We start from the raw sequence: 14,878 nt of genomic DNA, 5'->3' as shown, positions 1-14,878 counted from the left end.
GTGTGTGTGTGTGTGTGTGTGTGTGTGTGTGTGTGTGTGTGTGTGTGTGTGTGTGTGTGTGTGTGTGTGTGTGTGTGTGTGTGTGTGTGTGTGTGTGTGTGTGTGTGTGTGTGTGTGTGTGTTGATATGTCAGCATCACACTGCTTTCGTGGACACACACACTCTGAGAGCCTGGTAAGCCTCCCTCAGCATAAGTGCTGATATGAAAGCCCTCTCTATGGCTCTATGGGAATGAAAGCTCCTGCTGAACCACTTTGCTACCACCATGTTGTCACATTCATTCACTAGCTATACATAAGGAGCTTTGGGGATTCATACATATATTTAGCTGCCTTGGCGGTTTTATGAATCTGTAAGGATAGAATGCAGGATACATATCCTCGGTGTGTACTAGTTGCAAACACACACACCTTCTCCCGCCCTTTAATTTAGCCAGTGTTATTCAAAGTCGGGGTACCCCTAGTGGTATCCAAACTTGTGGTATCCTTAGTGAGGTCGTGGGGGAATTGCTGTGCGTTCGACAAAATAATTTTACGAGACATACAATTAATTTTTTTAAAGATCATTTGAAAATAACAATTTTCTTGAGTAAATATACTTACTGTTTTATTTTCATGTTAATAAGAGAGATGAAAATGTAATGACTTGTAAAAATGTAAATGTGCTGATTTTAAGGTTGTCATTAGATTTGGGGTGTTTTGGGGTCACCAGAAATTCTGGCAAATAAAATGGCGTCCCCACAGAAACAATTTGAATACCACCGCTTTAAGCTCTGTGGTTGGGTTTTGCTTCTGGCCTGCAGGGGGTACTCTCTCACGTCAGGTCTCGTTGCCAAGCCAACGGCAGCAGCACTTCCTGTCCAGAGCTCCTCCCACCAGTATTGGCTCTACCCCCCAGACTGATGACTCCTACACCTTGTACTACGGCCACGCAGGTAAACACAAGCATGCACACACACACACACCAGTGTTAATTCCATCAACAATAACTATGACAAAAAATGCTTTTCAACTACCAATTTTTCCTGACTAAAACTATGACAATCATGAGAAGAGATACCCTGGAAAAAATCACTAACTATTACAAATTACTTTTCATTTTAGTCACCGAAAATGTGACGAGACAATAATTACATGTGAGACTAAGGTGCATTTAATTTGACATGAAGCTCCGTTTCATCTGTTTTGCCCAAATCATTGAATGCAATCTTCTCATTGGCAGTATTGACATCGGATTTGATTGAGCTGATCTGCGCGGCTCTTCCACACAGCTCCCAGGCGTTCTCTTCAGTCACCCCTAAATCTTTTGAACTGATGCAAAGCCAGGACACTTGACTTGTAACTAACCTCAACTAGAAACAATCATGTTTACTCTCTATCTTACTATCATGTAGGCTATTTTTGCCTTGATCACTTCAGAAGCTCTACTTTTTGTTATTCATTCAGATGTGGTTTCTCGCCGTCCACAAACGCGAGTTGCGGTTGCTTTTTTCCTATGGGAAAAACAAATATTTGTTATTTGTTGGAAATCAGGAGTACAGTAATACTTCTGGCATTTCTTGAAAGATCAAATTATCCTCTTTTCAAGGAAACCAGTGTTATTTACTCCCATGACGGTTATGATTGGGGCTGTAAATTGGGGGAAAACATCTGAGCTGTAAATTGTTTAACCTGTAGCCAAGGCTTTGTAGTATATGGTTAATTATAGCTGGCATTGGTTACAATCTGTCACAATACCAATGTTTCCAGCTAAGGTATACAAGGAGATAGTTGGCCTAGTTGGACAAGGCTATCTGAATGTGCACATGATGGAAGTTAGATGTGGCCTAAATATTAATTATTTAATAGAAAAAAATCACTGACCATGAATTTACTAAAATGGCTGTGACTAAGGGAGTGGAAGCTATTATGTGCATGTTGGAAGTTAAGTTAGAGGTTTATGTGAAATCTACAATGCCTAAAATAGGACAGAAATTACTGACTAAAACTAGACTAAAATTGTCCAGAGTTTTAGTCGACTGATAATAACTAAAAATAAGAAGGGTGAAATGGGACTAAGACTAAAAATGTATTTTAATCATAAAGACTAAAACTAAATTTAATATAGGTGACAGTAATTTACAGATGTTCTCGACCTCTACTACTTCTCTCCATCCACTAAGTCAATTTTGTGGAAACAAAGTGGCCTATTATTTCCATTGGGGCCCTGACAACCCCCCAAAACCATTTACATTACATTTACATTTAAGTCATTTAGCAGACGCTCTTATCCAGAGCGACTTACAAATTGGTGCATTCACCTTATGACATCCAGTGGAACAGCCACTTTACAATAGTGCAACTAAATCTTTTAAGGGGGGGGGGTGAGAAGGATTACTTTATCCTATCCTAGGTATTCCTTAAAGAGGTGGGGTTTCAGGTGTCTCCGGAAGGTGGTGATTGACTCCGCTGTCCTGGCGTCGTGAGGGAGTTTGTTCCACCATTGGGGGGCCAGAGCAGCGAACAGTTTTGACTGGGCTGAGCGGGAACCCCCACCCCCTACTCCATACCCGCCTTAGTCCCGCTGGGAGTCACCCTGGAGTCCTCTGACCCCGCTCAACCCCATGACCCCCACTCCCCAGCACACCTCCACCAGCCCTGGCTTACAGTATGTGTTTTTGTTAGGTACCTGTACACCTGGCAGTCTCCTTTCAGCCCCAGCTAGTCCAGCTAGCCCCAGTGAGGACATATGGGTCCTCAGGAACTCTCACACTGGTAAGAGTGTGTGTACCCAGCTACCCAATTACCCAGACTACCTCGTGCCCCTCTGTTTACCCAGTCTTCTAGATGTACCACCCTCTCCCCCTCATAAAGTCCAAATTAATGCCTCCATCCCCACCTAAAGACCCATGCTGCTGACCTGTTCCCCTCCAAGTGTCCAGTCCAAGTGTCCATTCCCAGCTGATTCCCTGATCTTGACCCAATCTTGTACTGTACACTTCTCCACTGATCCTCTCTTTCTGTCTTCCTTTCTCTCCCTCCCTGACGAGGGGTGACAGTACCCATGGAAGCAAACTTTGCCACAATGTTATACTCCCTCCCTCTCTCGCTCTAGCAGGAGACAGGAACAGTGTTGGCAGTGCAGGCAGCAGTGCAGGTAGTGTGGGCAGCAGTCGTAGTGCTGGCAGCGGGCAGAGCTCCGAGAACAGTTTTGGACAGAACGGGTCACACACTCACCAAACCGCAGCCACATTGGGTTCCTACATGGCCACGGTGAGCACAGTGAGCTGGAAATTATTTTTGAAATGTTAATAGATATCACTAGCTGAAGTAAAGGTTACACTTGGTTGCAGGAAAAAAATATAGAACGTATATTCACCTTATTAACAGTCATATATATAAACTACAAATAGCTGAACAAGGTCTTCCTCTTTCTGTGTGTAGCTGGCTCCCTCTGCTGGTGAATCAGAACAGCAGTTTCGCTCAGTAGGACCAGTCCACAGCAAACAACCTGATGGATCTACAGGTTAGTTACACTACTGTGCACCAGGGTTAGGGTCAATTCCATTTCAATTCCGGAAGTACACTGCAATTCAAATTCTCTTGAATACTTTTCAATTAGCAACATTTGGAACTAGAATTGGAATTTGATTTACTTTCTGAATTGAAATGGAATTGACCACAACGCTACTTTACACTACTTACCCTTCTGCTCTACCCTCCTCTAATCTCTTCCCTTTCCCTTCAACTCTTTATCTATTTATACTCAGCATTTTCCCATGCCAACCCCACAGACATTTTGTCTGTAATTTTCAGTTGATACAGTATATTCTGTATGCCTTTTTGTCTGTTAACTAGCTGTATTCAGTCTACGAGGTCAGATGATCCACCTTCTAGCCCAGGCCAGGCCAATAGTAGCTACCTACAGGCACAGGGCAGTGGGGAAATGAGAAAGAAATGCAGTGCTTACCCCTCTACATCAACAATTCATAAACCAGCTTTCTACACAGCCGATAAACACAGAAACTTACCTCTCCACAAACCAATATAGACAACGGATCTTCTCACTATAAACCAATAAAATACATGAGGAGATTTCAGCTCCAGCTCACCTCACTGCAAAACATAAAAGACAGAGGTTGGGTCCCAAATGGCATTGCCCATAGGTCTCTGGTCAAAAGTAGTGCACTATATAGGAAATAGGTTACCATTTGGGACACAGACAGAAGCTCAGCTCTCTACAGAAGCAATAAAAAGAGACACAGTGAGTCTTTGGTCTCTCATCTGTGGGTTCGGGGTAGGACAAGAGGAAAGAGAGATACGGGTATTTTGTCAGCTTACGGTGTTCTGCTGAGTAAGGCCTGAACAAACCGCTATCAGCTGCTCCTGACCTGGAAGGGAGGATGAAGGGATGGAGAGAGACAACAACAGAAAGACTTCACCAGGACAGAGAGAGGGAGTGGTTAAGAGAGAAAGGGGAGGAGACAGACAGAGAAAGTCAGGGAGAGAGAATAACTCTGTGTGTGTGAGAGAGAGTCAGAGTAGAGGGAGACATTGGAGATGGGTTGAAAGAGAATTACAGAAGCCAGATGAGAGAGAGAGAGAGAGATGTTTATGACTCAGTTTCACAGAGGCAGAGAGATGAGGTGCAAAAAGACAGGAGCTCCACCACTTTCCTTGTTCCAGAGGGGTAAGACTTAGTTCTCCTGGCTATTCCTTGTTATTATCTGCAATCTCTTCAGCTATTAATTACTCTTATTTTAGTGTGATTGTAATTTTACTGGAGACGTTTACCAGTGTTTGTTGTTTGACCTAAACAACTTAGAGAAACAGGGGGAAAACGACCTCAAATGTAGTCTGTCAGAGAGCCAGGGTGAAAAGGTTTCATCTCTATTTTCAGGCTAAATGTAGCAAGTTAGAAGATAAGTTTATTTTGGCAGGTTTACGTTTATTGGGATGAGTCTTGTCCTGGAGGCAGAACTGAGGGATATCTGCTAGATGGGCCAGCTTTTAAAGTAAAAATGGGCTATATTGTAAAGATGTATGAAAACAAAATATCGCTTTTTGCTATAATTTAAGGTTAGGGTTAAGCATTAAGGTTAGCAGTGTGGTTAGGGTTAGTTTTCAAATGAGATGTTGTGGCCGTGCCAAGCTCGTGACAAATCTGCAGAGCTGCCTCCAAAAGATTAAATGACGAAAAACGCTAACCTTCATTATTGTAGCTAAATACATGGGGTCCATACTTGCAAACATTATTCAAAGTTTGAGATGCACGTGATACAACGCTACATGTTAGCTGTCTGGCTCATTTAGCTCTATGCTGTAACAAATTCCTCATCAGCCCATCAAAGATCTTAGACTTTATATCCACCAACCAATGGTATTTCTTAAAATAGGTCATTTTGGTCACCAGAGGGATATTTTAAACCTCCACATTCAAGGTTTACTTGGTCTAGAAAGTTTAGTCCCAATATTGCCAGATGCATCCTTGACTAGGTTCCTAGCGTTAGACACAATTCGAAAGACATGTTCTCGCATATATGACATTTACATTTAAGTCATTTAGCAGACGCTCTTATCCAGAGCGACTTACAAATTGGAGAGCGACTTATGACAAAAGTCGTACCCTTTTGCTTAACACACATCCATGTGTTTTTACTGGAAAAACATCAAGTATATGTCATGTACCACTAATACCATCGCTACTGGGTGGCGTATTCCGCTAATGTGATTGACTGTATCTTCGGGGTACAGTAACATGCTAAGTAGACCGGGAACGCGCCACCGAAGGCATATTGATTTTGTCCATCCACACTAGACGTGGGTTCGAGACCCTTCGCGTCAAACTTGATTATTAAGGAAAAAACCGTTCACTGCTGGCCCTTGATGCTCAATTCAAATAACGCATATGTGACGATTAATTTAATAATGCATATAAAACGTTTTTCATGTAAGTATAGCCTACATAAGAAATTAAGTGGTGTTTTTAGTAAGTGGTGTTTTTAGTAACAGTAACGTTACACTATGCTATTATATTCGGTATGTTCGGCCTTGGCAGAATACAAATGAATCATTAAGTTATTGCGAGACATTTATTCAGCTTTGATCTAAACTTTATTAAAGACCAGCATTCTGAGAAGTGACAGAGTATCGCTCTGGTGCTCTCCGGCAGTTCTAACGTTTCACCTCTGTAGGTATCGGTCTACAAGAGGACTCCAAGAAGCTCCTCATTAAATATATTTATATACAAGGTTTTGGCTGCACTTCCCTTATCAACAAACTATGAAAATAAATGTAATTCTACATTTCAAAGGATAAAGCTATATCTCACCGGGGATTCAAATTTACGGCAAAAAATAGATGCGCCAGGCTCGCTACACTGTGAGTTATGTGCCATTTGACAAGTCTTCTATCGTGTCCATCTACGTAAACAATGTTAATTGGCTGATGCAGATTTGTTACCGGACATAATCACTGCCCCCTGGCCAGGTTAGCATAGTGCTAAATGTGACAGGTTATGTAATGGGAACAACGATGTAGCGTTTTATCACGTGCAACTACGTCGAGAATTTTAATTGTTAGATGCGCATTTTAAAAATGTCTAATGTTCTTAAGTATGGACCCATAGAGTTGTGTTTACTAAAGTGTGTTTTGTTTGTTTACTTCTTCACCTGAGCATTTTTGTTTTGCTGTTCTGCAGTGAATATGTTTTTACTCCGGGTTTTTGTAGTGAGACAGTGCTGGATAATTAGGATACACATTTCTGATCAGCAGTATTGTTGTGCCATTGAGCCCCACAATGCATTGCTCTTTACAGTACTGTAATATATAATTCCAGTAGCTAACTCTGTAACATTGATGTAAGTTTACAGCAACATTTTTAGTGTGGGTATGGTCATGTCTGTGTGTAAGACTGGCACAGACAGGGTCCTATTCAGTCAGTCCTGCACTGTAGTCCTTTCATTCAGGTGTCATGTTCTGTTTTCAGAACCTGTAGATGTGATACATGAGGGGGGGGTGCTGTTCAGGCAGCACTTCACTGCTACACTACTCAGCCTAGGCCTAGTTTCCAGATACAGTGTATACCTATGGTATTGATATGTCCATGCAAGCTGTGTGTGCTGAATGTATGCCCTGTATTCTAGCTCTCCAGGTTTCCAGCTTTTTCTGTCTCTCTCGCTCTCTCACTGTTGCACTCTCTCTCTGTCTGTTTTTGTCGGCCTTGTGAGTAGAAGCGTGCGTGTGTTTTGGATGTAGGGGTTGATGAGACACAAACACATGGGCCAAATACCTCTCACTCAGGTGCTTTCTTCACCTCTGGAGGGAGAAAGGGGGGATGGGGCCCAGACATGTTTGGAATGAAGGAGAGAGGGAAGGGAGGGAGAGAGGTTGGGATCAAATCCATTGCCCCAGGTGAAAGAGAGAGAGACAGAGAGGAATGGTGAAGATGCATTCTTCAGTGAGCTGCAGTAATCTGTTGACTGACCCTACATATCTACAAGATAATACAGCTTTACCTCGGTCCTTCATTCAGCTTGCTGTTACAGTAGACTGTTAGTGATACACCGCTGAGTGTACAAAACATTAAGAACACCTGCTTTTTCCTGGACATAGACTGACCAGGTGAATCCAGGTGAAAGCTAGGATCCCTTATTGATGTCACTTGTTAATTCCACTTCGATCAGTGCAGATGAAAGGGGGGAGGCAGTTTAAAGAAGGATTTTTAAGCCTTGAGACAATTGAGACATGGATCGTGTATGTGTGCCATTCACACGACGTGAGGCTGTTCTGATGGCAAAAGGGGTGTAACTCAATATTAGGAAGGCGTTCCTAATGTTTGGTGTACTCAATGTATATGCCATTTTAGCAGACACTTTTATCCAAAGGGACAAAGTGATGCATGCATACATTTTTTACCTATGGGTGGTCCCAGGTATCAAACCCACTATCCAGGGGTTGCCATGCTCTACCAACTGATCTGTGACCTCTGTGCATTGATTTTGGAATCTTTCCCTATCTCTCTTTTTCCCAGGTGGTCCGCATCATCAGGTCAGCAGTGGTACTCGGTCAGGGGAGCAGGGTGGCTTCATGCGTCCAGATCAGCTCCTGGAGGGCAGGGTGAGTTGTGTGTGTGTGTGTGTGTGTGTGTGTGTGTGTGTGTGTGTGTGTGTGTGTGTGTGTGTGTGTGTGTGTGTGTGTGTGTGTGTGTGTGTGTGTGTGTGTGTGTGTGTGTGTGTGTGTGTGTGTGTCACATGAGGCTGCTGAGGGGAGTGGTATGGAATGGTATCAAACACATGGAAACCATTTGATTTGATGAGTGCAATTACCAATACATTTATTCTGTTCCAGCCAATACTAAGAGCCCGTCCTCCCCAATTAAGGTGCCACCAACCTCATGTGGTTTGGTTGTGCATGTGTGATAACCTTCTGTTCACTGTCTATAGGACTCTGAGGCCATCTACCAATGGCTGTGTGAGTTCCAGCTGGAGAGCTACACTGCTAACTTCCTTACAACAGGATACGATGTTCCTACTATCAGTAGGATGACCCCAGAGGTCAGACACTGGATTGTATTACCCCATTCACACATTTACCTCTTTTTAGGTCAACAAAATTAACGAGCATGGATGAATGTGTTCTGTAGTCATTTTTATCATTGACAGCCTAGTCGTGGGGCTTTCTAACCTGGTGTGTGTCTCTCCAGGACCTGACTGCTATCGGTGTGACCAAGCCAGGCCACCGTAAGAAGATCTCCATGGAGATAGGCAACCTAAACATCCCAGAATGGCTACCTGACTACATCCCTGTAAGAGACTTTCACATGACCTTTGCACTCTGTACACAGTTATGACTGATAACAACAAGCCTTTGATAGATTGCACATCTCTCTCTCTATGTCATTAATCATAATTAGTTCTTTGTGTTTCATGTACACCTTTACAATCAGCAGTAACTGTGTTTTGTCGTACAACCATTGGACAAGAAGCACACCCTCTGTCCCTCTGTCTTTCTCGCTCTGTCTCACTCTCTGTCTCTGTCTCTCTCACTGTCTCACTCTCTGTCTCGCTCTCTCTCACTGTCTCGCTCTCTGTCTCGCTCTCGCTCTCTGTCTCGCTCTCTGTCTCACTCTCACTCTCTGTCTCACTCTCTGTCTCACTCTCTGTCTCACTCTCTGTCTCTCTCTGTCTCTGTCTCACTCTCTGTCTCGCTCTCACTCTCTGTCTCGCTCTCACTCTATTGAATAAATGCTGTTTCTTTGTTTCCTCTCCATCTCTCTCTCATTCTCTGTCAGTCTGAGCTGTCAGAGTGGTTGAGTGCGATTGGTCTCCCTCAGTACCAGAAAAGACTGTGTGAGAACGGTTATGACACCATCAGCATCATCAAGGATATCACATGGGAAGACTTATCAGAGATAGGAATCACTAAACTGGGTAAGGGGTTTTCACACGCACGGGGACACACACTGCAGATGCACTGACATTAAGCAAGGTCATCTGTCTGTCAGAAAGGTGTGTGAGAGCTCTTGGACACATTCCCCCTCACCAATATAACAGCCTTGTTGTCGACAACCAATGATCAACCCTTTTAACCACTTTCTATCATCAATATTTTTCATAGTTCTTTTTCTACAATTTGCGTGGAATTTATTTTTGTCTCTCTCTCCCAGGTCATCAGAAGAAGCTGATGTTAGCCGTGAAGCGTTTATGCGACCTGCATCGTTCCCGTCACCATGCCAATGGCTCCGGCGCGCTACGGTGTAGTAAACCCCTCGCGGCTCTGGAGCTGGTGGCTATCGAGCCCCCCGAGCCCCCTGCCGACTGCTGCCCCCCATCCCCCCACAGTCCCAGGACACCCCTCCTTTCCTTTCAGGACAGCGAGCTGAGCACAGAGCTACAAAACGCCATGATGGGCAGGGCAGGAGGAGGAGGGGTGGGGATAGGGGGGTTTGGGATGTGTGTGAGAGGTGTGGTGAGGGGTGTGGTGTCGCCGATGTCGCTCAGCCAGGAGAGCATTGGAACGCGTTCCCGCGGATCTGGGAATTCTGGGAATTTTTCGGGATGTTCCCAAGAGCTTCACCAACAGACTCTGGCATCGGCTGGAGTCTACAGTCGCTCGGACGAGAGCCTGGGGGGAGTGGGAGGAAGATGGGCGAGACAAGGGGGAGGAGGGAGTCCAGAGAGAGACAGGCAGAGACCCACAGAGTTGTGGTCAGACCAGCTGCGCCAGCCCCCCACTAAACTACCCATCACCCCTCCTCTCACCCCCAGCAAGATGCCCCGCTTCGCCTACCCAGCCGTGCCCATGCCCAGTAAACCCAAACCCTGCCAGTCCCCTGCCCACCCCCACCGCCCCTCCTTCTCTCCCCAGGCCTCCCCCACACAGAGGACCTTCAGTTACCTCCACACCCAGGGAGGAGGTACCGATCTGGGCCAGCGTGGTCTACCCAAGCCCCATGCTGGAGCTGTCCCCCTCCCAGGACTAGGCCTCAACACAGAGGCCCTTAAGGGCCCTAAGAAACGCACCCAGAGTCTGACACACTATTCCCTGTCAGATGGAGAACCGGAAGACAACGAGTTATCGGCGCAAGAATCCGTTCCCCCGGTGACCATGCCCTCGTACGCCACACTAGGACGCAAACCAGGCCGCGGCCAATCCTCCGCCGTCCAACGCCACATCAGCCGGAGCCACACATTCGCTGTGCGCTCTCGCCACAAAGGCCCGCCCCCACCACCACCTAAGAGGTTGAGCTCGGTGAGTGGCAGCCAGGCCAACGAATCAGGAGGAGCAGCAGTAGTGTCAGTGGAGGTGCCAGGGGTGGAGACTGAGAGTGCAGGCAGTGTGAAGAGCATTGCAGCCAGGCTACAGGGGTCCGGGCCCAGGGGCAGTCCCTCTAAGGGGGTAGAATTACCCTCCCCACGCACCTCCACCCTCGCCTCCCACAAACCTGTACCCGGTCTGGGGCTGGAAGGCCTGAGGAGGATGGGGAGCGAGCGGAGGGATAGAGATGGAGGGATAGAGAGAATCCCAGAAGAGGAGGGAGAGAGAGGGAGGAAGAGTGGTTCAGTATTGGAAAGCTCTACGTCACTTCAGAGGAGCTCCAGTGAGAACCTCCCTTTCGCGGAGGAGGGCAACCTCACCATCAAACAGCGGCCCAGGTTGGGAGCAGGTTGCCGGGCAGAGCCTGAAATCCAACCCCAGGCTTCTCTAGAAGACCCAAAGATGCAGCCCCCAAAGTCCCTGGAGATCCCAGAGTTCAACCTCAAAGAGTCGGACACGGTCAAACGGCGGCGTCAGCCCAAAGACCGGGACACACACACACTGGACGAGATCTTCACCCCCAGCGAAGATGACGCACACACACAGCCGCACACACACAGCCGGTCCAACGGCTTCCACACACACACAAACAGAGACATAAAGAGTGAGGAGGAAGCAGGTGTGAGGTCAGAGCGCAGTTTACAGAGAGTAGGATCGACAGGGAAATGCCAGAAACCACCTCTGTCCTCCAAACCAACCAGCTCTCCCCTCAAACCAGCTGGTCAACAGATACACACAACTACATCTAAACCAGGCAGTCAACAGATACACACAACTACATCTAAACCAGGCAATCAACAGATACACACAACTACATCTAAACCAGGCAGTCAACAGATACACACAACTACATCTAAACCAGGCAGTCAACAGATACACACAACTACATCTAAACCAGGCAGTCAACAGATACACACAACTACATCTAAACCAGGCAGTCAACAGAAGACAGCACCAACGTCCAAATTAGGTAGCACACACAACCATATAACCACTCCTATACCAGCCAATCAACAAATACACACAACTTCATCAAGACCAGCCAGTCAACAGACACGGGCAACTATCCATATACCAGCCAGCCCACAAAATACACGCACAACCAACTCTATACCGATCAATCCACAGAAACTAGTAACAGCAGCCAAACCAGCCAGTCCACAGAAAACAATAACATCCAAGCCAGTAATTCACCAGACGCCTGCTACTGTCTCTAGACTTCCCCAGCGCAGCACATCCATAACGTCAGCCCCTACAGCCCGTTCCCCTGGTGTGACTCTCAATGTGGTCCAGAGTGTGGTTTTCACTTCCCCAGCCCAGGCAGCCCCCGTTTCATCCTACCGCACCTTAGGGCCTCCAGGCCAGGCAGGGCGAGCAGTAAAGGCCCAGGCTGGTAAGGCCTGCTCGGAGGTACTGGTTCAGAGGAGGCTGGATGAGACCAGCACGTCACTCGAGGAAGCGCTGAAAGATGTAGAGAGGAAACTGGCTCAGGACGACACTGACGGGTAAGACACACACCCACATGCGGCAGACACACACACACACACACACTCACTTTTTTAACACTCTCCTCTCTCTATTCCAGTGGCAGCGGCACAGTGAAAGCAGCAGGGAATATTCTGGATGACATCGGCAACATGTTTGGTGACCTCGCTGACCAGCTGGATGCCATGTTGGATTAAATACTCTTCATTTCACTCAAGGCAAACTGAATAGGATCAGCTGGGTTCAATGGATTGGGTTGTTTTGCCTAGATACCTAGGCTTTGACCCAAATGGCACCCTATTCACTATATAGTGCACTACTTTGGACCAGAGCCCTACATGTCCTGGTCAAAGTATTTTACTATATAGGGAATTAGCGAGCCATGCAGAACGGTGCCCTAAACTTGCTTAGACAGATCTGCATGTTTCCAACATCCACTCTCATAGGGTGGATGACAGAAAGTATGAGGGAGGGGAAGGGTGAGGGAATGTGAAAGGGTGAGAGAAGGGAGATGGGAACCGTAGGGAGAGGGGAGCTGTAGGGTTGAGGAGAGCAGATATCTTACACAAACACTTTGTCATCAGAATTTTTTACGCAAGCGCTTACTGAGGGATACAGCTTACTGAGGGATACAGCTTACTGAGGGATACAGCTTACTGAGGGATACAGCTTACTGAGGGATACAGCTTACTGAGGGATACAGCTTACTGAGGGATACAGCTTACTGAGGGATACAGCTTACTGAGGGATACAGCTTACTGAGGGATACAGCTTACTGAGGGATACAGCTTACTGAGGGATACAGCTTACTGAGGGATACAGCTTACTGAGGGATACAGCTTACTGAGGGATACAGCTTACTGAGGGATACAGCTTACTGAGGGATACAGCTTACTGAGGGATACAGCTTACTGAGGGATACAGCTTACTGAGGGATACAGCTTACTGAGGGATACAGCTTACTGAGGGATACAGCTTACTGAGGGATACAGCTTACTGAGGGATACAGCTTACTGAGGGATACAGCTTACTGAGGGATACAGCTTACTGAGGGATACAGCTTACTGAGGGATACACCTGTGGGTTGTGTTGTTGGAATAGCATCAGTGAGCGGCACACACACCAGGACTTATCTAACTAAACTGAAGCACATAACCCTGAATCAATGGTTTTGCTAGGCAGACAGCACAATAACACAGAAAAGTGTACTGTGATTTATGACATCGAGCACAGGTTTATGACAGAGCATGCGTGGCTTTGCTACAGCTTTGTGCTGAGCCAACCAGATTTTACCAATGGGAATAAGGGTCCATTTTTAACATGTATGTATTGTAAGTTGTATTATATTCTCGTCTTAAACCTTACCCAATGTTACGTTAAAGTGTGTCAATATTTTTAACATGAGATAAATCTATGACGTTCCTGAAAACTGAGAATTTAGTTTACTTTGCATTTGTTTTAACAAAGGGAGCACCTATTTACTTCAATGTTAAGTGTAACTGGCATTTCAAAAGTACTTATTTGTTTTATCTTATGTTATTTAACATGTAATATACTATAGTTTGGTTGATTATTGTTGGAGTTGGGTAAGTATCTATAAGATGACATATTATCTGAATTAAATTCCATGCATATGTATTTGTTTATGGTTTACCAAAGTGGAAATCCAGTGTTAGCTCTCCAAAGGCTTCAAAACAACATTTGGGGGGGGGGGGGTAAAGCTCAGCTGTGTAGTGAAGGTGTTGCAGTATGTTATAGGTTTTGGTCGCAAATACAGTTTAGTGGGTGCAGCGAAATACTTATGTTTTAAGCACCTAACAATGCAGACAAATGTTAGACAATTAAAATGTAAGAAGGGGGAAAAAGAAAATCAAGAATGGCAGGATGAATCTGATTAACAACCCAAATAGCAGTAATCAACTACAGGTGTTTATACTACTGACATGTACAGTGGCAAGGAAACGTTTGTGAACCTTTTGGAAATATCTGGATTTCTGCATAAATTGGTCATAAAATTTGATCTGAACCTCATCAAGGTCACGACAATAGACAAACAGTCTGCTTAAACTAATAACACAAACCAAAAAAAATCAGGTCTTTATTGAACACCGTGTAAACATTCAAAGTGCAGGGTGGAAGAAGTATGTGAACCCTTCGATTTAATAACTGGTTGACCCTCCTTTGGCAGCAATAACCTTAACCAAACATTTTCTGTAGTTGCGGATCAGACCTGCACAACAGTCTGGAGGAATTTTGGACCATTCCTCTTTACAAAACTGTTTCAGTTCAGCAATATTCTTGGGATGTCTGGTGTGAACCGCTTTCTTGAGGTCATGCCACAGCATCTCAAACGGGTTGAGGTCAGGACTCTGACTGGGCCTCTCCAGAAGGTATATTTTATTCTGTTGAATCCATTCTGTTGTTGATCTACTTCTGTGTTTTGGGTTGTTGTCCTGTTGCATCACCCAACTTCTGTTGAGCTTCAATTGGCAGACAGATAACCTAACATTCTCCTGCAAAATGTCTTGATAAACTTGGGAATTCATTTTTCCGCCGATGATAGCAAGCTTTCCAGGCCCTGAGGCAGCAAAGCAGCC

General features: G+C 45.5%; 1 protein-coding gene across 6 annotated transcripts in view; it reads left to right on the top strand.

Annotated features, from left to right (window-relative positions):
* Window positions 1-13,917, top strand: part of LOC124038454 (caskin-2-like) — an 87,882-nt gene extending 73,965 nt beyond the window's left edge. For 2 of the 6 annotated variants that reach the window (XM_046354359.1, XM_046354354.1), the window contains 10 exons: window positions 803-934; window positions 2,664-2,753; window positions 3,094-3,251; window positions 3,423-3,504; window positions 8,011-8,096; window positions 8,423-8,533; window positions 8,683-8,784; window positions 9,271-9,409; window positions 9,646-12,301; window positions 12,382-13,917. In XM_046354359.1, coding sequence (XP_046210315.1) covers window positions 803-934; window positions 2,664-2,753; window positions 3,094-3,251; window positions 3,423-3,504; window positions 8,011-8,096; window positions 8,423-8,533; window positions 8,683-8,784; window positions 9,271-9,409; window positions 9,646-12,301; window positions 12,382-12,478 — 3,653 coding nt within the window. In that variant the 3' untranslated portion in view covers window positions 12,479-13,917. The remainder of the gene's footprint in view (window positions 1-802; window positions 935-2,663; window positions 2,754-3,093; window positions 3,252-3,422; window positions 3,505-8,010; window positions 8,097-8,422; window positions 8,534-8,682; window positions 8,785-9,270; window positions 9,410-9,645; window positions 12,302-12,381) is intronic. The other 4 variants (XM_046354356.1, XM_046354355.1, XM_046354358.1 and 1 more) reach the window with 4 other exon arrangements.
* The last annotated feature ends 961 nt before the right edge of the window (window positions 13,918-14,878 follow it).

This window comes from Oncorhynchus gorbuscha, linkage group LG06 (genome assembly GCF_021184085.1).
Source record: "Oncorhynchus gorbuscha isolate QuinsamMale2020 ecotype Even-year linkage group LG06, OgorEven_v1.0, whole genome shotgun sequence".
Lineage (NCBI taxonomy): Eukaryota > Metazoa > Chordata > Actinopteri > Salmoniformes > Salmonidae > Oncorhynchus > Oncorhynchus gorbuscha.
Note: the sequence above shows the minus strand (reverse complement) of the source record. Positions and strands in the feature narration are given on the sequence as shown.